The following is a 24,125-nucleotide window of genomic DNA, read 5'->3' as shown; positions in this document are numbered from 1 at the left end:
AGTTGCAGTAATTATGCAATATATGATAATAATCACTACTTTCTAGTTGTAATGCGTAGTTCATGATGAATTTTCGTGAAACAGAGCTGTGGTTTTATATGAAAATGGGTGTATCATCAACTGGGAATACTGTGAAAAGCAAATTACATCATCTTCATCGTACTGACAGCAGTTACTGAATATCTGTGCAAAAGTTTGCGTAAAACAAACTACATAAGTACTTGGGCATGATGGTCATCTCATCATGATCTCTCTGTGACAACAACAATTTAATTTTAAAAAAGATAAACTATTCGAGCTCACGGTTAAAAAAGTTCATAATTTTAGCAGATGCTACGTGATGACATATGACAGCACTAGTAAAAGATGTAATTATGGCAGGCGTAGTTTTTCTATACTCTGACAGCAACAGCGACAAGCATTTTATGTAATTACAACAATATAAGTTTCAAGTTTCTAAAAAATTGAAGTTCTCTTAATTAGCAAATAAGTAAACAAGCCATGATAATTAATAAAAAAGTACATTTATGAAATAATTAGCAATCACAGCTTCACATGAATTACTTTTTAAATGAAATGATTAGTATTTTTCATATTTACTATTTATTGTTCAGTTGCAACAACACAGCGCATTTAAAATATTACTCTTCATCATTTCCTTCTTCTTCTTGTTCGTCATCCTCTTGTTTTTTATAATTTTCTGAAAACTTAGCTTCATTTCCTTTCTTATTTTTGGTGTCCTGGCAAGTGAAAGGTTGTAAACGTGTTGGCTTTGATGGATTAGAGGGCTGATCCAATTTAACGGCTTCTTGTATTTTTGATTCACCACTTTCAGATTTGCCTTTTTGCATTTCCATTGAGGATATATTGTCTTGACAAAAAACTCCTTCAACTTCTGGTATGTATAAAATGTCAATTGGATAAGTAATGAAAGTTTTTGGTGGACCAGCGCTGCCTTTCCAAAACTGCAACGGATTTTCAAACGTCTTATCAGTAGGCACTATTGCCAAGTGAATTGTCAAACGATCCCTGATAAAATCGAAATCTGGTTCCTTAAGCTTGGAAAATTTAATCGTAAAATTCCATTTGCTTTCTGGCTTAATAATACCACTCACCGGTTTGATAACCAATGAGTTCTTGCGAGTTGAGCTAACTTTGTAACCAATGCTGCAGTCGGACGGATTATTTACTTCAAAATGTACCAGCTGATCTTTTATGTAAGATGGTCTAATTCGGATAACGCGGAAAGGAAACTTTATTTTGAACAAATTTTTTCTTTTTTCATAATCCATCGTGTTTTTCTTAAATGAAGTAGCGTATTGTGATGTGAGGGCATGTTTAAACTGAAGTGTTCATTTCAAAACGTTCATAATTGTTTAAAAGTTATAGGTTTAAAGCAAGAAAACTTCAAATTAAAAAATTTTAATTGACCTCGAATGAACACACCTGCTCTCCATTAACCACTGGATAATTGAAATCAGACTGTACTTTAAACTTTCCTGAAATGCGCGCATACGGCGTCGTGTTAAAAGCGATTTAACATATCTGGTCGTTAACTTTTCTATTTATTAGCCAAATATTTATTGTTTCATCAATGGTTCGTTCAGTCTGCTGCTCTGTGAGCATATCATCAGCGTTGCATGTAATGATAAGTAAATTAAAAAAATAACAATTCGCTGAAAATTAATTTTGAGATTGAAATAAAATAGTTCTCCTAGATTTCGAAATCATTATAAATTTCAGTTCAATGCAAAGCAATGAACCAAAAATCGAACCATTTCATGTCAAAGATTACAACAACACAAACATTTGCAAAAAATGCAAGCATTGCACTATGTGCTTTCACTCTGAAATTGACTATACTTTAAGCAGACTTCGATGCTCAAATGAAACTAACCATGGAGATTCATAAAGTAAGTGAATATATAATGTAGTAATGAAATGAAATAAAAAATTTCTCACGTGATAAATATAAAAATTATTAAAAATCGCAATAAGTTATTCAGGCGTGCATGTTTGTCTCTTTTTTTGGATTTTTTTGTTCTGTTCTGAATGGTACATTGAAAGCTTATTGAAGATTAATTCATTCTCTTTCTCTAAAACAAATCATGTTATGGAAGTATCAACAAAGAAGTTACAGAAATGAATTACCGTCCCCATACCATCATTCTTCTGGTAACTCAGGTATGGGAGAGCATCTAAATTTTTGTTTCAGGATTTTCATTTTCAATCTATTTATTCTATTTGAATGTTTCAAACAATACAGGTACAGTTGATAACCATCTCTGTGACTGCTTTTCATTTCCGATGCAAAACTGTTCTGCTTCCTGAAACATTAAAAAAATTAATATCAGTAAAATATTTTAATAAAATGAACAAACATTGATGAGTGTCTTCTGTGTGGTTGAATATTTTGTGAATACTCACAGTCACTCAAGTTCTGATTGCTTTCCATATTACTGACATTATCTGTTTTTGAATTATCACGCAAGCGAACCGATTGGCCACGAAATTGGTTTTCAACTGATCTAAAATGAAATAAAAGAATATTCAACAGTGAATTATTTTCATATATTGATTGGATATAAAAAATTTTCAACTTCTTCTTAGATTTTCTAACTCGTATCTTCTTCTTTTTAATAACAGGAGTCTGAACTTCTATCTCCATTTCATCATCCGCAAAATGTTCTTCATCACTGAAATTATTCAAACATTTATTTATTATTATTGTATTGTTTCACTCTATAAATTTTTAAAATGCACAAAATTCACATACTCCATTGCTGATATAAGTGAACGTTTCAGCAGACGCAAGCAATAAATGAGCAATGAAATTGTACAAGCAGCAGCAGATCTACACCAGCCGTACAGCAAAAGAGCAAAGTTAAAAGTGAATTTCATTCTTTCTCTCATTTCATTGAATGATCCGTTAGGTGAAGTTGCTTCGTCTGCATTTAATTACGCTTTCTTTTTCTCGTTGCTTCTTTCATATAACAGTAAACGAGCCTTGTGCTAAGCTTTTTTTCGCCTTGTAGGTCATAACTGAAACAGTCATCTACCTTATCTGCTTCATCTAAGAACATCATTATTGTTAATGATCAACAATGAAATTCTTTAATTATGCATGCTGATAACATCGATCATCGCCCAGGATTACTCAGAGCTAATAATAAGCTAATCTGTAAATGTTTCTCTTTGTTCGACCATCATTCTATGTCATATTATTAAATGATCGAGAAGATAAGAGGTGCACAATTTCGGAAACATTGTACTACTATGATCAGTGGTTGATTTCAGTCCCTTTATTGTTTTTTATCTTCAAGTACATTTATTTCATAGTTGTACTCAGGGGAAAGAAAGTTTTTTAATTTTTCAGTTTCATTTAACAAATGGCGCGATTTAAAATTTGTGCTAATAATTAAAAAATTCAAAATATTGCTAATGCAAAATATGCTTTTCTTTGGATGTTTCATTATAGTTTCAATTTAAAATCAGATCACTGCTTCAGCATATAAAAAAGAATTATCAGGAAAGTTGATTTGTCAAAACCATATGCATGCAAGTGCATAAATTGTCTTCACATGATGCTCACTATTTCAAATTTATAAGAATATATAAGATCAACTTTATCCAAAAAAATGTTATTGATACAGCAATAATAATAATAAACAATTTAATAATATTCGGCTGCTTTAAACCATATGCCCCTTATTGCTGCAGTTTCGTTGGTAGTGATTTTTCACTGGGTGTCCAATAATTCCTCCAAATCCATTTTAAAAATTTCCCCATTATTTTTTTCATTTCAATGGTCAAAATTATGTAAATTTAAAGATACGCTTCACCAATTTTTGTAATGAATTATTTTTAACCCAATAAAGAACTTATTTTAAACAGCACATTCTTAATCCAACGTAGTTATTTATTGAAAAGGATTACATTTTTATCAAAAAAAATACACTAATTTGCTTTCAGTTTCAGTCCGCTTTAATTGTGAGCAGAATTTTTTCAAAAAAAAGTAAAAGGTGACCATCAACGAAGACAAGAGGCAGGGACAAAAGACAATTTAATATTCGTAATTTACACCACGGAATGTTTTCCACAATGCTCTATTTTCTGATCATTGCATTTCATACAGTTAGTTAACAAATTACAATAAAAATATGCAACAAGTAATTAATAAATAATAATAATAATAACATACTTGAATAATGATCGTTCATCATCATCATCATTTGTTGATAAATAATTATTCATTCAGTGAAACTTTTTAAAAATATAAAAATAAGTTACATTAATAAAATCAAATTTTTAACATTCAAAAACAGTTTTTGGATTGATGCGCAACAAAGAGAGAGGCTTCCTTTCTGCATACTGTCTTTTCATCTCAACGTTGACGTAGTCTAACAAAAATTTCGGAATATTCACCTGACGATTCTAAAATCAAAAATTACAAATAACTAAAATTAAGAATATTATACTTTGTCATAATTATTTATAATAAATATTACTGTATTCATTGCTTTATAATCATTATGTAATTTTTTCTTTCTGAATGTGAATTTTAATTGAACAAGTTTTCAAAAATTATAACATTAAATTTGATAATATACTGCATCTTTCCTAAATTCAAAGAAACTGAATTTAAAATCTGTACACTGCAAAATGCACGTTTCTTTTCCAAAAAATGGAAACGAACTTCATACCTTACACTGAAACTGTTCCAGCATTGCAATAAGCGTTCTTGATAATGCGCATGCTGTTCCATTGACCTAATCAAGGATCATGCTATTCACGTTCTGTTTTGCAAGTTTAATGGATTTGTTTACCGTGTGGACAAATTTCAAATTACCATCCGATGATTTGTATTTGGTCAACAAACGTCTAGATTGATAGTCAGTACAATTTGAAGCACTGGAAATCTAAAAGTGCATTCAGTTCTTCTTGATCTTAATTTTGGTATAAAAAATATTAATGAAAAATCTCACTTCGCCATAACAATCCCTTCCTGGAAACCACGATTCGATGTCAAATTTTCTGAAAGCTGAAGCACCAAGTTCTTCAGTTGGCATTTCTAACACGCTAATTTTCAACAAGAAATTCAAATAAAGCACACATTTATCAACATTAAATAAAATTAAATAATACTTGAAGTGCAAGTTAAGTTCAGAAAAAAGCAATTTCTGCATTTCCAATATTTCCAAATGAGAGATGTTACTTTCTAGGCCAGTTTCGTTTGCAGTGCATATGAACATCTCCACCTGAAAGGTTTGTATACCTGAAAACAACCAGAATGCACGAAAAAAGCATCATAAAACCTTTGTAAATTCATGGACTCTGTACAAGCCTTTGGATAATTTCCCGGTAGCAACTTCAGGCCTGAAGCAACGACTGACGCTGAAAAATTTCTTCGGCATCTCATTCACGTCAAATATACGATTTTCAATGAAACTAGCCAATCCCATTTCTGCTGTGCCAGACAGTGTCCAGTTGGGCAAACCGTGTATTGAATAGACAATTTCCTTATCCGTACGATTCATCAAACCGCAATTCTCCACAATTCGCTTTGGAATCACATCCGGAACTACCACCTCTTCGTAACCACTGCTGCGCAATCGATCACGGCAAAACCGTATTAAAGCCAATTCCAATATGGCCAGCTGGTTGTACAGAAAATATGCTTTTTCACCACAGCAAAATCCCACATCTTGCCAGAGAATTTTAAATTTCACAGCTATATCTTCACCAAAGAGAGGTTTGAATGTGAATATTGGTTTCGAACCGTTGGTGTGAATAATTTTTGCTACACTTTCATCCCCTACAATCAGATCGAAGAAAGCATTGGAAAACAAAATAAATACAACAATACAAATGGAACACTTTTACCGACTGGAGCTTCAGGATGTGTATCGTTTGGTATAAGTAGTGCTTCTTCGTAAAATCGATCCCACATTGATGTCAATTCATTCATGGTCATTGTTGGATTTTTGTCTTGTATTACAGTTTGCATGTTGTTCCACAGGCGATGCAACTGATCAATATCACCAACTTGCTTTCGACAGCGTATGTTCTCCCGGATGCTGGCCAAATTTTCTGGATTCAACAAACGGTCAAAATCCAACTCCGGTCTACGAGCTGCTATTTGGCTAAATTGACCCATCTTTCGGATAAACAACTTCTGCAATCTTATCATTTTATTTTTTTTTCTATAAATCAAGCTGCATTACGGAAATTCTTTTGCATTTTAATTGAAATAATATTAAAAATGCATGTCGACTTGTGACCATCAAATCATAAGCAGCAAGATATAATTTGAATGAATTTTACTTTGGCAAAAATTAATCTGAATCAAAATTTTCATCGTTGATCTGCTGCTTTCTTTCACTTTCAACCATATTTTGTAACTTTTTGTACAACTCTGGGTGACTGGTTGAATTAAGCAAAGAAAGTAATTTTTCCAGAACATCCACCGAAGGTTTACCTTGAACTCGTTCTCTAGACAATCCAACCTCTTCACTTACCGCTTGCGCAACCGTATGTTCCAAAGCATAGAACAGAGATCGAATTATTACTGCCCACGCTTCTTCCTGTTCACCAGCAGTTTGCGCGCTCACAAGAGACAGCAACGCTATTATATTAGCATCAACTTGTCCGCGACCATTTAATATGCTGGTGTATGTATTCCAAGATAATTTGGCTAAATCATCTTTGCAACGTTCGAACCCAGACGACAAAGCAAAATCACTGGTCACCAAAGTCAGCAATTCCAAAAGTAAATCATCATAACGTACCACTTGGCCGTGAAGCAGCATCTCCGACCATATGCGAGTCAAATGCTCGTAACTACCGGTCGAATCAACTAGATGCAATAATTCACGAAACATACGCGCATTTGGTGAATAATTTCTCGGCACAAAACGATCATAATATTTAAAAAATTCTTCAAATGATGATCCATGACGTGCGACAAGTGTTAAATAATTTTCATAATAAACCGTCTCCGCTTGAAAAGAGCCAATGCATGCAGCGTTGTTCCTAAATGGAAGCTGTTACACAAAATAAAAGCACAATTCAACAGTATTTTTAAACAAGGAATAATTAAAAATTTTGCAAATCAAAAAAAAAGAAAAATTTTATACTTGAATGTTAAAATCCCATGAATGCAATCAGCAATCTCAACACTTTGCCCATTTTCACAACAGCGCTGCATAATTTTGGGGAAGAAAAGCTCATCGTGCTGATTTTCAGCTTTTAACGATTTTCCACGCAATCGACTTATGATCTGTTCGACCAAACTTTCAAAATCCGGTGATTTCATAAATATTTCGACCAAACACAAGTAAGTAGTCAACGTTGGTTCCAAATCAAGATGAAGCATTTCCTAAAATGCAACTTTTCAAAAAAAAGGTTCAACTGCTAATTTTCATTATCATCCAGTGTTAAAGTTGACATCGTTTTTTACTTGATAAACTTCCATTGCATATTTGGGAGAAAATTTCCAAAATCTCATTGCTTTTAATGTCCACAACAACGTATTAAATGTCTGCACGTCTGGTTGAATGTCATCGTCACGCATTTCATTCAATAGTTGCAAACAATATTGCCAACGTTCCTTATTATCGGCTCTCAGTTGCCAAACACTGTCCAACATTGCGTTGTATAGATCAATATCTGGTTTCAAAGAGACTTCTTTCATTTTCCGAAACATTTCTTCCGCTTTCAAATATGAATTATACTTCAACAAACCATTGATTATAGCTGCATATGCCCTAATAAGTGTTTAAAATTTACAAAGTCAAAAATAAAAATCCCTCAACCAACTGAATCATTTACCTACGAGTTTCTGGTTGTATGGTTTGAAATATTTTCTCTGCCAAGCCTCTTTCTTTCCAATTCTTGGAACAATTTTCATGAAAACCACGTTCAAACCATTGCCTCTCTGCACTGATTTCCAAGTTCGGTTGCGTTGCATTATAATAGCAAAGGAATTCGAGGAAAGCAAGCAACGTTTCCTGCGATATTTGAACGCCTTTTTTCACTGCGTTTTCGTAAACCGCAATCGCTGCCTGGACGTGAATCTTGCGCATCCGATCAATGAGGTCTTCTTCAGTGGAACCATTTTCTTCTACCGGCAACTTTTGCGGACGAAAAGCATTAAGTCTTGGCTCATCATAATCCAGCATAAATAAAGTGGGAAATTCACGCGCAAAATACCTTAAAATATCCAAATATTTTGAAATGAACAATTAAAACTTTAAAAAACGCAATAATAATTCAAATACTGTTGAAAGCATCACAAAATTCATTTCAAAGCAATACATTATACTTTCGTATCCTGTACCTACATATCACTGTAATTCATGTATGAATTTTACAGTATTCATTTTAAAAATATGATATACCTTGCCGCATTTTTTCCAGAATATTTTCCTAATAAATAGGACTTTTTGGCGGCATTAGAACTGGGTATTAAATATGGATCATCCATATATGCGTAATGGCCAGCAGTAGGATCATCTTTCACAGTGCTGGCCAGTGATTCCAATAAATCGGTATGACTACGCTATAAATAAAGCATTGTTGTGGAAATTAAAAATAAAAGACGAAATTAAAAAAAACACAAAATACCGGTATACGATCAGGTATATCCAATGCACTTTCTGTAGGAACAGCAGCAGTTCCACTTTCATGAACAAAAATGCTGCATCTGCGTATGATGAAGCACCGCAAAGTATCCAACCTCAAAATCATTTCTACAATGAGTGGTTTTAATGCTCATAAAATTTCAAATCTCATCAAACTGTTAACACTTTACTCATCAGATTTATATTACATATCAAATTACTTTACATACTGTTTAACTGTTGTCAAACTTTAGTTTTATTATAAAGAAAAACAGATATTTGTGTAAAACTAGTTTCCCACTTCTGCAGAATTTTTAATTAAATAATCTTTCAAACAGAACTAAAAACGTAAGCTTGCCAACTATTTCAATCATACGAAAATGCGTTTTTCCTTATTAAAAGCTTTTCAGGATTATCTACATATTAACATTGCGTAAATAGCACATAAACATCAAAAATGAATTATCATTTCATAAAAAATTTCGATAAACCAGCTTCATTTCTAAAATCTTCAATTAAAATCAAGAAATCTCTGCGAAAAAATTAAATTTTCAACTGATTTGGATTCATACTAATACACATAACATATGTCAAAATAGGTAACACAATCTACACAGTGTTATATAATAACTAACTTTACATACTATGGAAAAAATATTTTTACTTTACTAATTTCTAAAAGTATAAAATCAAAATTTCATATCTGAGAAAATAGGTATACTGTATAAAGATAAAAAGGTATATATCAGAGAAAAGCGTAATGAACAGTAAGAATAAAAAAGAAAAAAGGATACACTAACCAAAGCCTTAAAATGTAATAAAAAGTATTTTTACAAAGTATCAAAGTAGCAGTATTACCAACAAAAATTGTACTTTCAAACGAATAGGGTTACTGGCAAAATTTGTTGAAATCAAGCTTTACAATTAACCCAACGATTACCAAAACACTTTTGCATACAACTTTACCAAAAGGGATCTGGTTGGACCCCACTCTTTTATTTGCATTTTCACGTTAGCTGTTACGTGTAAACCTATAAAAAAAGGCAGAAGCTAGAATCAACCGGAAGTTTGTTTTTTTGTGTGACTGAAGTGGTACAAATTCTGTTTCCTTTTTATGATTGGCTATTCGCTGATTGGATGCAAGAAATAGATCAGTAATTGGCTAATGACTTGTGCTTCCTCATTTGCTAATCACTTTGATAATTGATTGGGCAAATAACTTGTGCCATTTGATTTGTTACTCTGTTTTAATTATTGATTGGATGATTGTTGTTTATCCACGTTTTTCCAGATATGGAATAAATATGCAGTCTTTCATCCGTAAACAATTGTGTATGTTTTCTACGGACAGTCCCAATTATCCTCAATTTTCGAAGAATTGAACGACTGACCGGTATAATTATTTTTCGCACGCCTGCAAGCTATTGTTTACAGCTGTGAGTCTAATCGGTACTGATGAGTTATATCCGCAGAAAAAGTCATCTGCTGTCAAAGATATAGTTTACGTTTGAAACTTATACTTCAAATATGAGCGTGCACGTAAATATGGACAATGCAGTCTTCTCTTTTTCTTCTCCTTGGTCTTCTTCCTGATCTTCTTTCTTCTTGTCTTCTTTCTGGATCTTAGTCGGGTCCTTGATCTTCTTCCTTCTGTATCATCTTTCTTCTGGATTTTCTATATGTTGTTGGAAATTTGCCAACTGATATCAAAACCTGCCGATCAGAATGTGGGGGAGGTGTGCAGTAGTATTACGATGCGTGGTTGTTGTCTTGTTTTCAACGCCTGTAGTGCGTGAATTCGTTGGTTCAGTTTTGTCTTCCTTGCACATTTTGTACTTGATTTTCGTTTTGCACCTTCCGATGAATAAAGTGCGTGATTACCTCACTTTGTCTTGCTTTGCAGCACGTTCAGGAGCGAACGTGAATCAGCCTGTAGTTAGGTTATATCACTGTTGATTTGACCTACAGCATTCATTAAGTTACAGTCCGCAAGTTCTCAGGCGACAACAGTTTTGTCGCCAACATATGTATTATAACATGTACAGATGTATAGAATAAATACTGAAGTATTTTTTGATAAAGCCGGGTGAATTTTATGCTGCAGCCGTATTTATGATTCGCATTGTTCGATCACTGTGCTCGAGAAACAGTTTGATTATGATAATCCTGAACAAGCAGTTGACTGAATGCAGTTTGATTGAATAGATTTCTATTTTTGTTATTAATCGACGTAATTTAATTAAATAATTACGAATAAGATGCGGTGATTTTCACCCTCGGCGTAAATAAAAATTTATTTACGTAAAAAGTTTAGCGAACAACAGACATATTTTTTATAACACATCGAAAATTTATTCAAAGAAATGTCAATTCATTAGCAATTACACCTTTTTGCTTGATCGATTCAAATAGTTTGTTAGTTCTCCTCGCAAATTTCTTGTACTGTATTTCCATTGACTGTAGTAAGTTTGATCAAAGAGCCACTTTTTGGACGACTACCGTAATCTGATATCCACCCGGAGATCATACTGTAAATTATAAACAATAAGAAAACATATTTAAAAAAAATAAGAAACAATAACTTACTCAACAATATATGAAAGTTGAGTCCAGCTAGAAGTGTCTGCTTTTGGCATTGCTTTTCGATTTGCCGGCGTATCAAGCGTGACTCTTAAACATAATCGTGAAGAGTTGCTTAAAGAAATTCTAATTCAATCGCTCACGGCAAAATGGCTAAACAAGTCGATTTTTCTGGCAATCCACCAGCAGGGCAGCCGGCGCTTCGTGCTAACTGTTGTACAGCCGCCTTTGCCATCCCATACGCCATCATTGCTAAAATATGAAATTGAAAATAATAATAACAATGATAAGCAAAATGATGTCATTAAATTAATTTAAAATACTTCATTCATCAAACATTTTTCTTAAAAATGAAAAATAATTTATATGAAGTGTTTATTCCTGTGTTTACTCGGAGTTGGTTGTAGTGCTGCCGCAGCGCCTGTAAAAACCAAAAGACCTTCGGTTTTCAAAAACAAAGAGCCAAGACGACAACTGATCACCGATGTCCACACACTTTGCTTCCACATTTGTTGGCATGAAAGGAAGAAATCTTTAAAAAATAATTCTGAATAAACCTTAAAAAAATATATATATATACCCTTTTTCTTTGCACTTCCGCCAGTCCAACCTCCGGCTAAACATAATATTGCGTCAACTTTTTCATTGGCAGTTGCATCCGTCACTTTACTGACAACCTGTAAACGAAATGTGTTAAGCAGACTTTCACAATAAATAAAGTTTAAAATCAATAAACAATTAATTTAAAAGAAAAAGTTACTTCTTCTCCTTGTAATATAAAATCTGTTGAATCATTCACAACAATGTTGCAAGACGCTGCATCATTTTTCAGTAAATCGATTGAGCATGTCCACTAGAATTGCAGGCAGTTTCACTGTACAAACAGAAAAATATTCACACAAAACATCAATTACCCAATTACGAGCAGCAAAATGCTCGACTACTTTGCTTCCAAGAGCGCCAGCACCGCCATAAACAATAACACGACCAGCCATTTATGTTATTTTACCAATAATACAGTCCCCGAATAATGCCTTTTGAAAAGAAAACTGAAACTAATTATTCGCTTTTAAATTTTCACAAAATTTCAATTCTGAAATTACATTTGCAAATTAATTTTCTCCAACGCTGGCTTTCTTTTATTCAGAATAATTTCAACTGTCTTAGTAAACACGCACACGCAATTAAATTTCACTTGCGTGCTGTAAACAGATAAGTGGAAATGCAAGTTTCCACGGTTCCTGCCGAATTAAAAAATTTATACGCCAAAATGATTTTCAAACAGTTCAACAATGCTATTGAAAGATGGACCATGAAAAAGGATTTGACAACAATGAATGGAACGTTATAATTATAATCATACGACACTTAAATCAAGCTGACAAAAGTAGAGCAAAACAGATACTTTAGATAAAAATATAATAACAATACCACCTATTTTGTCAAATTTACATTTAGAAATGTGAAATATGCGCATTATTAGATTATTTACAGGTTCAATTTATAATGCACCGCGCTCAATAGCACACTTGGGGTGGTTAGTCTCGACCGACGCATTCGGGCAATCTCCCGCTTTACTTTCTCGACGAAGCATCTGAGGTACACAGTTTAATATGAGACAAACAATAATGAACAAGATACAAGTGCGCACACACAGACAAACACACAAAGAAACCAAAGTAACTAACCACACGCACGGCCGCTTTTTTACTACTTTCCCCGATACCGGTTCTGTCCTGATCTTCCGGTACCAACCGGTATACGGTACTTTCTGTTGGAGGTTTTTACCGTTTGAAATTACCATTACATCTAGTCTCAAATGACGTCATGGGATGCGTGGTACGGATTTAACTGACAACTTTTTTTCAAAAATTACGCATTAAATAACAAACTACAGTGTTAGAAGCAGCTTATAAAAGTTTTATTGAAAATTTGAATAAATGGAAAAATTCTTCAGAACAGATAATCAAAAAACAAAGTAAATAAGTATAAACATGTTACAGAACAAATTGAAGAAGATACAACAAGTAAAAATTGAAGATATTCCATTAAAATGTAAACTATACTAAAATCATTTATAATATAGTTGTTAACGACGAAACTCAATCCCCTGAGCGTTAGTGGACTATATTATTATTTACGCGGGAAGTCAACATTATTTGATTATCCAACCGCTGAATAACCTCGTTCATTTCCGAACTTGACGAGAGAACAAAGCAATAACGGGTAGACTTTATTGAAGATTCGACGACAGACAACACTGTCAACGATACCAGAGAACTTTACGAGGGTCAGATTACCAAAATAACGCCAAAATCAAACTACCACGATTTAGAATCACAAGATGATACACTCAGGTCCTTATCACGTCATCCACCGTAGGCCTCTACCGTAACGATGAACGCAGGTACTGATTCGAAGGAGACCGTGAGCGACCAAAGAATTTCCAGACTCCCCACTGATGGGCAGTGTCCATCACCATCACGTTGCTGGTTCGAGCAAGACGAGTGAACAGATGGACCTACGGATCGTTCCTGTTGCAGTTTTCCCACCAGCGGACCGAGCGAGTCTGTACGAACCGGTGGGGGGTTCTGTACGCCTGCGATGCTCAGGTTCGAAGGTCTGTCAAGTTAGTTTGACAGGCGCGGAAAGAGAGTGGACTGTAGCTTTGAGTTCTTCTTGACCAACCGAGTATGGTCGGTCAAGAAAACGATCGAGTGAGTTAAACGCAAGAGGATCAAGCAACGCAACAAATACACGTTCGTTTATTTGACAAGAGACAATCAGAGGAACGTGCTCAGTCGACAGGAGTGAACAGAGAGTTAATACGTATACAGGAACAAGCAACAATACGAGAACTAATGGCAAATGAAACGGCAAGGATCTCGACTAACTTCGGTGTCCATATCTTCTCAGCGCGCTTCATGGCCCTATATATAGAGCTCAGGGCCAGCGCCCCGGCATGATGACCGCTTCCCCAGGTCTTTGATTGGTCCGCTGCCGGCGTAAGTAGTCAGTCTGGCGAGGTCAGCACCAGCCCATGGGTGGGTCACAACGACGAGGTCGGTGTCGTTCCGTCCGGAAAATCCTCCCCCCCCGGATTGGAAACTCGTTCTCCCATCATTGAGGCGTGCTGGCTCCAGCACCACCAGCTTGGCAACGGGTCTGGTGATCTCCGCAGTTGAGGTCCGGAGCCGTGCCTGGGAAGAGTTCCGCCACCACTCCGAGGGGGCATCGCACGCGCGGGACGTTGTCCTCCAGTATCAAGACGGGGTCATTCGGTTTCGGTCGCCTTCGCAGAACGGGCAAACGTGTTGGAAGGACGTCACTAACGCGGCGGCCGATTACGTGACCCTGCCTCGCTCTCTTCTCTTGACGCTCCTCGACTCTTTCCGGGTCCCTCCGTCACTCTTCCCTCGGCCGGACTCTTCGAGTCCAGAAATCCAGACGATATCCTGACCACTCTTTCATGCTGGCTTGCTGTTCCTCCGCTTCGAGTGCTTCTTCATACGCTGACTGAAGAGCGTCCGTCTGTAGGAAGAGCTTCTCTTTGAGGGACAGTTGTCTTTGGATTACAACTGCTTTCTCCGACTCTTCGCACATGTGATTGAGGTCTTGGAGCATTATCTTCAATCTCGTCTTGCTCGCGACCAACTTCTTCTCTGCGGGGATCGAGATTTCTTAAGACATCTCTTTGCGTTCCGAAGACCATCCATAGATCGCTGGTTCGACTCCGGCACGGAGTACCAGAATGGTAACGATGAAACTCGATCGCCTGAGCGTTAGTGGACTGTATTATTATTCACGCGGGAGATCAACCTTATTTGATTGTCCAACCGCTGATTAACCCTGTTCGTTTCCGAACGTGACGAGAGAACAAAGCAGTAACGAGTAGAATTTATTGAAGATTCGACTTCAGCGGACGCGAACCGAGCTAACAACTCTATTCCTCCAGACAACGAAGCGGAAAAAAGGTGAAGCTACCGTAAGAAGAATTGGACTTGAAGATCGGTGGTGGAGTACGGTAGTACGGACGTACGTGGGTAGACTGGTTGTTGTGCTGTCGGAGATGCTTGCGATAACACATCGTCGTCGGTTCTTGCTCGCGTTTGCCAATAAAAAATATACTTACTGCCTTTTGTTTGTGTGGCGTGTAATGTAGCTTTATTCAGTTAAAAGACAGCATTACAACGCGCAGTTAGAAATCGATCAACAAGCGATGTGCGTGCGCAGATAGAAAGTAGGTTAGTTGCTAATTTTTGAATTACAGCAGTAGAATTGGGTTATTTAAAATCAGGTGAATTAGATACGAGTAAGCTACAGTAATATTCTTTGAAGTATTAATAATTACTACACGGAATAATTACAACATTCACCCCCTTCCAGAGAAACGTCCAAATCCAGACGTTGAGGGGGGCGGCGGATTCGCTGTGAGCGGCGTAACGTTGTTTTTTCTTCGTTTTCTTGATGTAGTGGTTCACAGTTTTCCGAACAATCATCTCCCGCGGTTACTTCTTGTTGTGCTTCTTCAGCATCACCCGATCCGGTGGGTGCCAGGTGGCGTGTAGACACAGAGGACTCTCGTCCGTCTGGGAAACGGACGTAAGCATAAGTCGGGTTCACTTCGAGCAGTCGGACTTCCACTAGAAGGTCTGTTTTACTGTCCCGTACATGTTTCTTTAGTAAGGCAGATTTACTGTCCAGAAGTCACACGGGTATTGATCTACCAGAGGTAGATCGTCGAGAAAAAGCTAAAAATCGTTCATGGGGCGTAGCGTTCGTCGAGGTGCACAGCAACGAGCGTACAGCATGCAGGGCATCAGGCAGAACCGCTGGCCACTGTTCTGTCGGGAGTCCTTGTGATTTTAAGGCCAGCTGTATTGTTTTCCACACGCAAAAAATCGTGGCAGAATAGTCGACAACGAGACGCTTTTTGCGCCTTTCATCCTTTAAAGACAACAAATGCTTGGCTCCATTACGCCATCTTCCAGTAATGCCCGCACTTCGTTTCGGATAAAATTAGTATCCTCAGCAGAAAACTTGCGAGACGTACTGGCTATCGGTGGGCAATCAGGTGTCAGATGAGCGAAAAGCCTGGGCGGGTGCACTCGTAGAGTAGCTAGGCCACAGATAATCAACGGCGGTAGATTTCCTCCGTAATTGAGCATTACACTTTCATGCATTCGGTGGAAGTCTTGTCCAAGAATGACGTCCGCGCATAGATGAGGAAGAACTCTCAGGCGGAAACTTTTGTATAGTCGATCTTGGACTTTGAGATCGACAGTTATACAACCTAGGGCTTTGATTGAAAGAGCTGAAGAAGTTATACTAATCGGTTCAGAAGACGGGATGATTTTCAAGCCAAGACGTTTGACAACTTCAGGATGGATGAAGCTTTCAGAGCTACCGCTGTCTATCAAGCAGTTAATCTCTTTTCCGCAAAGTAAGATTTTGACAACCGCTTTAGCGATAGAATGCGGAAAGGTGGAACCAACCGAGGCTAAGGTAGCGCTAGTAATAGTACTCAGCGAGGCACTAGTAGAAGAAGAGACTGAGGAACAACACACCTTAGCATAGTGACCCTTTTCCCCACATTTATTGCAAGTTGCTTCACGCGCCGAGCACTGGAAACGAGGATACTTTGAACGGCCACAGAAAAAGCAGCGTGGATTTCGAGCGGCCGCGACGACGCCAGGTGATTCAGAGCGACCAAGCCTGCTCGAGGGAGCGGCTCGTTACATTGGGATCCTGTCCGGGAACTGACTCCATCGGTGTACCGGGGTGCCCACTATTGCCCACCCCCGGCTTTTCGTCCGGAGATGGACTCCGTTGAGTGGCTGGAGAGGCTGGAAGACTTTCTCTGCATCAGCAGGGTTCCGCCTTCTGACCACGGCATGGCCGCTCGCTATCTTCTTAGCGACTCAGTCCGCCGCGAGCTCTACCCGGCAGGACAAACAAGAGAGGATTCCTTCGAAGAGTTCAAGAAGAGATTGCTGGACGCGTACGGCCCGGAAGAGTCGACAGGGCAGCTGATCGAGCGGTTCCACGCCCTGCATCAACGTGAGGGTCAAACCATCGAGCAATACACCCAGGAGGTGGCAGAGATTGGACGCAGAGCCGGCGTATCAGAACGTGACCTTCTGGCGCGTTTCGCCGGGGGAATAACCTCAAAGGAGGCGTATCTAGCGATCCGGCTGCAGGAACCGGAAACCCTTACCGAAGCTCGGAGACTGGTCAGTAAAGTCATGCAGGCTGAAGAAGATTTCCACCAGAGGCGGCAGTCGCACACCGGTAATCCAAAGCCGGAGAAGACCGAAGTCCATCGACAACTTGATACGCGAGGTGAGGAAGCTTTCCATGAAGCTGGAAAAGCAGGAGCTGACGGCCGAACGACACGCCGCGAGAAGAGACGGCTGTTTCAATTGCGGTGGGTTGGGCCACCTCTGACGCGACTGCCTCCACGAAAGACGCCTAACCCAACGACCGCCAACGGGCACGCAGAGCGGCGGACCTGGAAACCGCCGGGTGTTGTTCGTGGCCGGACTGCAAGCAGGCGAAACGCCATGTGTAAACGGTAAGCTGAGCGGGGCGAGGGTCTCCTTACTGCTAGACACCGGGGCGGTGGTCTCCGTGATACCTGAGTCTCTTTGGCAGATCGCCTCAGGCGGAGATCCCTTGGAGAGGAAGACGGGGACGATACTGCTTGCGGATGGTCGACGAATGTGCATCAGCGGAGTGGGAGTGGTGCCGTTGCAACTGGGCCGTTGGAGGGCACGTGTGCCTGTGATGGTGGTGAGAAATCTGGTGGTTCCGGGCGTCTTGGGAACGAACTTCTTCGACTCGTTCGTTCGGACGGTCGACTGGCAAAATCGGGAAATTACCATGACGGACGGCTCGAAGGTGTGGATCGAGCACGACCCAGCCCGGGCCGGGCAGCCCGGCATCGGCTGCGCGGTTGTGGCCAAGCCACGGGGTGTGGGATCTGACGCAGGGACCGGCGCCGACGGGCCAGAGGGAAGACGGATCTTCGACAGATCCGGCAGCTCTAGCTTCCAGCGCCTCCATTGCTCCTTCACGTCATGTGGCAAGGGCTCGTCCCACGACGTCCCACGCTGCCATAGAGTCTGGAGGAGCATCTTCGCTCGTACAGTGAACGGTGCCAAGCATCCAACTGGATCGAAGATGCGAAATGCGGTGCTTAACAACGACCGCTTCGACTCTCAACCGTGGCTGTTCACTATCGCCGGTGGCGAGAAGGTCAAAAGGTCATCCCGTCGGTCCCACTGCATTCCAAGCGTCTTCCAGAGGTGGCTTCTACTGGAGGCGGATCTTTCTTCGTCCGGCACGGATGTCAACGCTTTGGGCTCGTTGCTGGCCCATTTATGCAAGTGGAAACCTCCAATGACCAACACTCCCCGCAATTCGCCAGCTAGCTCCTTTGCTTCCTTGATCGTATCACATGACGTGGCCAGATCATCCACATACATGTTTTCTAAGATCTCCGCGGCTGCTCGTGGTGCAGCGTCTTGGTGACGTCTCGCGTGCACCCTCACCGTATTGATGGCCAGAAAAGGAGAGCATGTCAAGCCAAAGCACACCCGCTGCAACCTGAGATGGCTAAGTTCGCCCGACGTGTCTCTCCACAAAAAACGACATGCATCTCGGTCTTGCTTTGCAATCCGCATTTGAAGGTACATCTTCTCAATGTCGGCTTGCAGGCCGACACGGTACCTTCTGAACCGCAGGAGGGCCTTGAGCAGGTCGATCTGCAAGTTCGGTCCGACTTCGAGTTGGCGGTTCAGGGATGTCTGCCCGTATCGCGCTGAACCATCAAAAACAAGTCGGCACTTCTTCTCCTTGCCCTCACCTTGGTACACAGCGTGGTGAGGCAAGTACCAAGTTCGACCTTCTAGACCCATCTCTGGAGCCCTTTCTGCCCAGCCGTACTCCACGTACTGACGCATCGTCGCTGCGTATTCCCGCTTTTCCTTCTCGCAGCGCGCCAGTCTGTGCTCGACTGCAAGCAAGCGACACCTTGTTTGTGGAAAATTATTCGGCAGCGAGGGCTGACTTGGAAGCCATGGAAGTCGGACCCCATATCGTTCGCCATCAAACGAAAGCCCCTCCTCGAACTTTGCAAGCGCCTCCTCGTCTGGTGGAGCTGTTTGGTTGTCGGTGGCAATGCCAATGGCTTCTAGTTCCCAAAATCGCCGCAAGATCTGGTCGGCTGATTCTTCCACGTGAGTCAGGAGGGTAGTCACGGCAGTGGTTGGCCGTCTGTTGGTCTGTCCGCAGAGAATCCAGCCTAGCTGAGAGTGGATTGCTACAGGTCCACCCGCCGGGCCCCGGCGAACGTCACCGCCAACCAAATTAAAGTAGTGATCTAAACCAATGAGGACGTCGATAGTGAATGTCCGTTCTTCACACTGGTCGGCAACCGGAAGATTGGACAAGTGGGGCCACTCACTCAGCTTCACCGGCGCTTGTCGAATCTTTCCGCAGATCTTGGGCAGGACTAGCGCATGTATCGGGTATCGAGTCCTTGGCAGGGATGGGTCGACCGCTCCCAGATGGAACTCGACCCGACGCATCCGTCGCTCTGTTCCCCCATCGTTGTCGACAGTTACCAGGCTGATAATTCATGTGGACCAGCAAGCCTCTGAGCGTCGGCCACATCCTTCCTAACGAAGGAGCTTTGGGAGCCCGGGTCGAGGAAGCATTGGACGAGCACGCATTGACCATCCTTGCCAAAGGCACGCGCGCGCACGCTTTGGAAGCGGACTTGCTGAACGCCACCATTAGCAGTCAGCATGCAGCTCCGAGACTTGGGTGTCTCAGGTGTCTGGTCCTGGCGAGGCGACTACAAACGGTGCAGAAGCCCGTGGTGACTACCCCCACATCCAGACACTGTGCATTTCCACCCTACCTTGCAAGCCTTCGCCCGATGGCCACTTTGCAGACAACGGAAACACAACTTACTACTTGCTGCCATGCGTGAGCGCGTGTGGGCGTCCGCCTGAAGGAACTCTTCGCAAGAGGCAACATCGTGGTCACCCTTACATATCGGGCAGCTACTGTTGAGAGCCGCGTGTAGGACCGTTGTGGCCCCCTTTGCCGCCCGTTTCCCCGTTTTGGGTGTTCGATGCCGCTCTCGACGACCTGGACCGGGTTCTTGCTGCTTCGGGTCGTCCTGCTTGATGAGCCGTCCTCCGCCTGAGGAAGCAGCCACTGCGCGCTTCGCTGCCGCCCGGACGTGAGCGAAGTCGAGAAACTCTGGCAGGTCCCCCTTCACGCCTGAAACCGACTGCACGTGAATGTCCCATGCCAGACGAATCTCCTCAGGAAACTTTTCCGCAAGAAGCGGCAGGAAGGCTTCATTCGCTGTCATCTCACCCGTTGACGGATTCTTTCCCAGGGCGGTCAGACATCGGAGATGTCGATTTATCTCGTCTACCAAGGCCTGAATGCTATCCCCTGAGTCGGTACACGGTTTGACGTTCCAAATTGCCTTTACATGTTCCCGTACGATGGCATCCGTACGTCCGAAACGTACCTGCAACAATTCCATGGCGTGTGAATAGTTTGCGTCAGAGCTTGGTATCTTCTCTACCGCAGCCAGAGCTTCACCGGATAAACTCGACGGCAAGTACGAGAACTTCGAAGCGTCGTCCAAGTCCGTCCGACTATGGACACACCCCTGAAAGCGGTCCCAGAACGCTGGGAATTCGAGCACCTTACCCGAAAACACTGGCATCTTCAGTTCCGGGAGCCTTTCCTTCACCCTTGGCTTGCTGTTACTGCGATGGTCGAGGTCGTTGGATCTGGCTGAACAATCGGACAAGGAGCTTTCCATTTGTCGAATCCTCGCTCGTGCTTCTCGGCGAGTCATCTGGATCCGTTCGGTGAGCGCCTCCCACTGAGTAGCCTCTTGATCTCGCTTCTCACCCGTCAAAGCCTCTTCCAACTGCAGTTGCACCTCTAACGCCTTGTCATAAAACGCCATCACATCATCGAGTAGTTCTCGGATGTCATCTGGATGCGACGCATCTTCACAGAGTTGCGTCAGTCGATCGATCATCCCATAAAGTTTCGCCCTTCGAACTTCGGCTTTGCTTACCAAGTTCTCGGCTTTCATGATGAGTCGATTCGAAACGGAAACGTGTGTTGAAATGATTAGATTTCTCCTTGATTATTATTACCGATCTGGCTCAGAGGACGAGAATGTAACGAGCGAACTACGGGTTCACTCGCTCGCAATCTGAGTGGACTGTATCTTTTTGTTCGTATTGAAAGGCGTGAAAGTCAAATATGTTCGACAATCCGACCTTAACCGTGTGGCACTGACTTCCGATACGGTAACCGTCAATCGAAACTAGATCGAGTGTCGACACAGTTTACTCAACACGAATAATAGTGAGCCAGGGATAATAAGACAAGAAATCAATGAACATCGCACCGAAAAAGCAAACACACTGAAGGCAATCTTCCAACGACGACAAACCCACGACTTGGTCGAAAACCAACCACACAGACACAAAACTATTGCGTCACTACAGTATCTAGAGTATATTACTACTGACACTCAGGTTCTCTACAGACCTGACAGATTACTTATACGGACAGAGATAAAGTATGTGGACTATATGATGAATCCGAATTTGTTTTACAAAAAAGACTAAAAAAAGACAATGTTACTATTGAATATTTTATTTATAGCAAACAACTTACTTATCATTAATTACAGTAACAAAGATTTACAGTAGTTGCAGTGTGGGAAAACAATGACAATAGAAAGATATTTATTGTGAAATTTGTTTGTGGGGTTGATTGACTCTTTGTGATTTTTCTGTGTATTTTTATCATATTAGTATAAACGAATAAATAATCATATCGATACCAATCGTCTTATAAGTGACAACAATTTGATCGATTTGTTGAACATCTGTGAACAGAAAGGACCAAACAAGAGCAGATGGAAAGAGATTACTCAAAACTTGTTCATTCACCTGAGCATAAAAATAAAAGTTCTAACATTTTTTCTGCCACGATACAGGAGTTACTAGTTTAAGCCTACATAAAAGGTTTGTTGAATTTGCAACTTTCTGAATAGAGTTTAATGCAAGCCTTCTGCAGTTTGTGGACACTACATCGTATTACCGGTACGCATTACATTTATTTGCTGCATTATTTGATTGAATATAGTCATTTTCAGCAGTAAAAGTGATGATAATATGACTGATTAAACAGAAATTTCCAGCAAACATTCGTAAACAGTGAAGCGCAGGTTTGGCAGAATCCTCAATGATGCCTCAGTTGAAGCTGTTTTTCACGCTTCTGCAAGATCAGGTAAGAATTGAGCAGTGTCTACACATAGTGATTGTAGAACATTCGATGGTAAAGTCCAAGAGTAAACACCAGAATTATTACATCTCCACGTCAGCACTTGTGGTAAACACTAAAACTTCAGTCTTTTGTCTACTACGTAAGCAATTTCATGATATAATTTATAGCAAAAGGTTTTTAAAGGTCAGTTGCGAACGCAGTTGAAGCTTATCTAACTAACACGGCATCTGTGACAGATGTTTGAAGCAGAAAAATCATATTTGAAAGAAATGCTTCAATGCGAACAGTGACAATCACTGTCATAGATTGCTTAACATCCAGCAGTCTAAGCATACTAGATCAAGTCAAGCAGATCTGACAATTAGACAAGAATTTTCAGAGAAGGAAACAGTTATATGTTTGGTCGACATGGGTCTCAGAAATCATAAGAAAAAATATAGCCGACTGTCTCAGGCTGTCGGGTGTGGAAACTACACAGTGCGTGGATTTTGTAAATTAAAGGAACCATCGTGTTCAATCCGTCATCAAAGGAAAGTAATCGCAGAAAAATTTAAAGATAATCATATAAAAGAAATTACTTGTTGATTTTGAATAGTTCACAACTATAAATGTTGCTGAAGATAAATTGTGAGCAGATTATTTGACATTTTTTCAAATTCTGAAAATAAAATGCATTTTGGAACTGACAAATTAAAAATTGATAAATAGTGTAAATGGCAAAGTATGCAGTTGCAATGCTGGTTGATTGGGTTTACATTTAAACAAGTTAAAAAGCACATTTTCACAAAAGGAAATGAATCTGGACCGCCGGGGTATCGATCCCCGTGCCTCTCGCATGCGAAGCGAGCGCTCTACCATTTGAGCTAGCGGCCCTCGTTTCCAATCTTTCAAAAGTTCTTATATAAAATAAAATAAAAATGTCAACTTTATGGAATTATTTGAATAAATTGCTTTGAACAAAAAGAAATAAAGTTCAATATCTACGCTCATATCTGTGTTTGATAAGCATTATTGTACAGCGTATTATGTAAATGTTTATATTACAAATTATTTTAATTGTTAGTATCATTTAATTATTATGTCACTACTGATTTATGCATAACTTTGTATCTAATTATAAAAAGTGTAATGAATTGTTTAATACTTAAAATGAAAATTAATTCAATAAATGTAAATATTTAATTATTTGTTTGATGAATATATATATATATATATATATATATATATATATATATATATATATATATATATATCTCACGCATAGAAATATATTTACATTTATAGTATTTATTTTCATTTTATGTATTGAACAATTTCTCTCACTTTATATAATAGATACAGAGATATGCATATATCTGTAGAGACATAAAATTAAATGACACTCACACTATTAATATTTTGATATATATATATTTATATAACACGCTGTACATTAGTGCTTATCACACACAGATATGAGCGTAGATATAGATCTTTATTTCTTTGTGTTCATAGATATATATTAAATAATACATAAAGTTGACATATATATCTATATATAAATAAAAACTTTAAAAGAATAAAAAAGGGGGGCGCTAGCTC

General features: G+C 39.8%; 14 protein-coding genes and 1 non-coding gene across 15 annotated transcripts; 5 read left to right on the top strand and 10 right to left on the bottom strand.

Annotated features, from left to right (window-relative positions):
- Positions 1-641: 641 nt before the first annotated feature.
- Tsp_05095 (putative MSP domain protein) lies at positions 642-1,910 on the bottom strand. Its single transcript, XM_003369639.1, has 3 exons — positions 1,898-1,910; positions 1,558-1,676; positions 642-1,253 (listed from the first exon to the last, which is right to left on the bottom strand). Exons 1-3 carry the CDS (start codon positions 1,908-1,910, stop codon positions 642-644), a joined length of 744 nt encoding a protein of 247 aa, XP_003369687.1.
- A 196-nt stretch (positions 1,911-2,106) lies between these two features.
- On the bottom strand, positions 2,107-3,086 carry Tsp_05094 (hypothetical protein). The gene is given in 6 exon segments (XM_003369638.1): positions 2,107-2,198; positions 2,281-2,327; positions 2,382-2,528; positions 2,601-2,696; positions 2,777-2,948; positions 2,963-3,086. The coding sequence occupies 6 exon segments, from the start codon at positions 3,084-3,086 to the stop codon at positions 2,107-2,109; spliced, it is 678 nt and encodes a 225-aa protein (XP_003369686.1).
- A 1,222-nt stretch (positions 3,087-4,308) lies between these two features.
- Positions 4,309-6,190, bottom strand: Tsp_05093 (serine--tRNA ligase). The gene is made up of 7 exons (XM_003369637.1): positions 5,884-6,190; positions 5,316-5,815; positions 5,146-5,258; positions 4,986-5,079; positions 4,794-4,919; positions 4,704-4,769; positions 4,309-4,434 (listed from the first exon to the last, which is right to left on the bottom strand). Exons 1-7 carry the CDS (start codon positions 6,188-6,190, stop codon positions 4,309-4,311), a joined length of 1,332 nt encoding a protein of 443 aa, XP_003369685.1.
- Positions 6,191-6,335: 145 nt separating this feature from the next.
- On the bottom strand, positions 6,336-9,850 carry Tsp_05092 (hypothetical protein). Its single transcript, XM_003369636.1, has 10 exons — positions 9,817-9,850; positions 9,570-9,652; positions 9,422-9,427; positions 9,286-9,296; positions 8,626-8,737; positions 8,400-8,560; positions 7,831-8,211; positions 7,460-7,766; positions 7,137-7,378; positions 6,336-7,032 (listed from the first exon to the last, which is right to left on the bottom strand). Exons 1-10 carry the CDS (start codon positions 9,848-9,850, stop codon positions 6,336-6,338), a joined length of 2,034 nt encoding a protein of 677 aa, XP_003369684.1.
- A 1,187-nt stretch (positions 9,851-11,037) lies between these two features.
- Positions 11,038-12,196, bottom strand: Tsp_05091 (dihydropteridine reductase). Its single transcript, XM_003369635.1, has 7 exons — positions 12,116-12,196; positions 11,962-12,054; positions 11,782-11,878; positions 11,593-11,733; positions 11,345-11,453; positions 11,208-11,315; positions 11,038-11,149 (listed from the first exon to the last, which is right to left on the bottom strand). Exons 1-7 carry the CDS (start codon positions 12,194-12,196, stop codon positions 11,038-11,040), a joined length of 741 nt encoding a protein of 246 aa, XP_003369683.1.
- A 506-nt stretch (positions 12,197-12,702) lies between these two features.
- On the bottom strand, positions 12,703-13,005 carry Tsp_05090 (hypothetical protein). The gene has a single exon (XM_003369634.1). It carries the CDS (start codon positions 13,003-13,005, stop codon positions 12,703-12,705), a length of 303 nt encoding a protein of 100 aa, XP_003369682.1.
- A 565-nt stretch (positions 13,006-13,570) lies between these two features.
- Positions 13,571-14,127, bottom strand: Tsp_05089 (hypothetical protein). The gene is given in 3 exon segments (XM_003369633.1): positions 13,571-13,792; positions 13,890-14,085; positions 14,096-14,127. The coding sequence occupies 3 exon segments, from the start codon at positions 14,125-14,127 to the stop codon at positions 13,571-13,573; spliced, it is 450 nt and encodes a 149-aa protein (XP_003369681.1).
- Positions 14,128-14,131: 4 nt separating this feature from the next.
- Tsp_05088 (conserved hypothetical protein) lies at positions 14,132-14,825 on the bottom strand. The gene is made up of 2 exons (XM_003369632.1): positions 14,628-14,825; positions 14,132-14,401 (listed from the first exon to the last, which is right to left on the bottom strand). The coding sequence occupies exons 1-2, from the start codon at positions 14,823-14,825 to the stop codon at positions 14,132-14,134; spliced, it is 468 nt and encodes a 155-aa protein (XP_003369680.1).
- A 726-nt stretch (positions 14,826-15,551) lies between these two features.
- On the bottom strand, positions 15,552-16,776 carry Tsp_05087 (conserved hypothetical protein). The gene is made up of 5 exons (XM_003369631.1): positions 16,769-16,776; positions 16,181-16,712; positions 16,008-16,148; positions 15,899-15,952; positions 15,552-15,878 (listed from the first exon to the last, which is right to left on the bottom strand). The coding sequence occupies exons 1-5, from the start codon at positions 16,774-16,776 to the stop codon at positions 15,552-15,554; spliced, it is 1,062 nt and encodes a 353-aa protein (XP_003369679.1).
- Positions 16,777-17,020: 244 nt separating this feature from the next.
- On the top strand, positions 17,021-17,779 carry Tsp_05086 (retrotransposon gag protein). The gene has a single exon (XM_003369630.1). The coding sequence runs from the start codon at positions 17,021-17,023 to the stop codon at positions 17,777-17,779; it is 759 nt and encodes a 252-aa protein (XP_003369678.1).
- A 142-nt stretch (positions 17,780-17,921) lies between these two features.
- On the top strand, positions 17,922-18,734 carry Tsp_05085 (hypothetical protein). Its single transcript, XM_003369629.1, has one exon. It carries the CDS (start codon positions 17,922-17,924, stop codon positions 18,732-18,734), a length of 813 nt encoding a protein of 270 aa, XP_003369677.1.
- Positions 18,735-19,005: 271 nt separating this feature from the next.
- Positions 19,006-19,458, top strand: Tsp_05084 (hypothetical protein). The gene has a single exon (XM_003369628.1). It carries the CDS (start codon positions 19,006-19,008, stop codon positions 19,456-19,458), a length of 453 nt encoding a protein of 150 aa, XP_003369676.1.
- A 384-nt stretch (positions 19,459-19,842) lies between these two features.
- Tsp_05083 (conserved hypothetical protein) lies at positions 19,843-20,199 on the top strand. The gene has a single exon (XM_003369627.1). It carries the CDS (start codon positions 19,843-19,845, stop codon positions 20,197-20,199), a length of 357 nt encoding a protein of 118 aa, XP_003369675.1.
- A 323-nt stretch (positions 20,200-20,522) lies between these two features.
- Tsp_05082 (hypothetical protein) lies at positions 20,523-21,107 on the top strand. Its single transcript, XM_003369626.1, has 2 exons — positions 20,523-20,690; positions 20,793-21,107. The coding sequence occupies exons 1-2, from the start codon at positions 20,523-20,525 to the stop codon at positions 21,105-21,107; spliced, it is 483 nt and encodes a 160-aa protein (XP_003369674.1).
- Positions 21,108-23,344: 2,237 nt separating this feature from the next.
- On the bottom strand, positions 23,345-23,417 carry Tsp_05081. The gene has a single exon. It is a non-coding gene; the product is annotated as a tRNA-Ala (tRNA).
- Between the last annotated feature and the right edge of the window lie 708 nt (positions 23,418-24,125).

Source organism: Trichinella spiralis (genome assembly GCF_000181795.1).
Source record: "Trichinella spiralis strain ISS 195 chromosome Unknown Scfld1557, whole genome shotgun sequence".
In the NCBI taxonomy this organism is placed as follows: Eukaryota; Metazoa; Nematoda; class Enoplea; order Trichinellida; family Trichinellidae; genus Trichinella; species Trichinella spiralis.
This window is presented reverse-complemented; position numbering and strand designations above follow the sequence as displayed.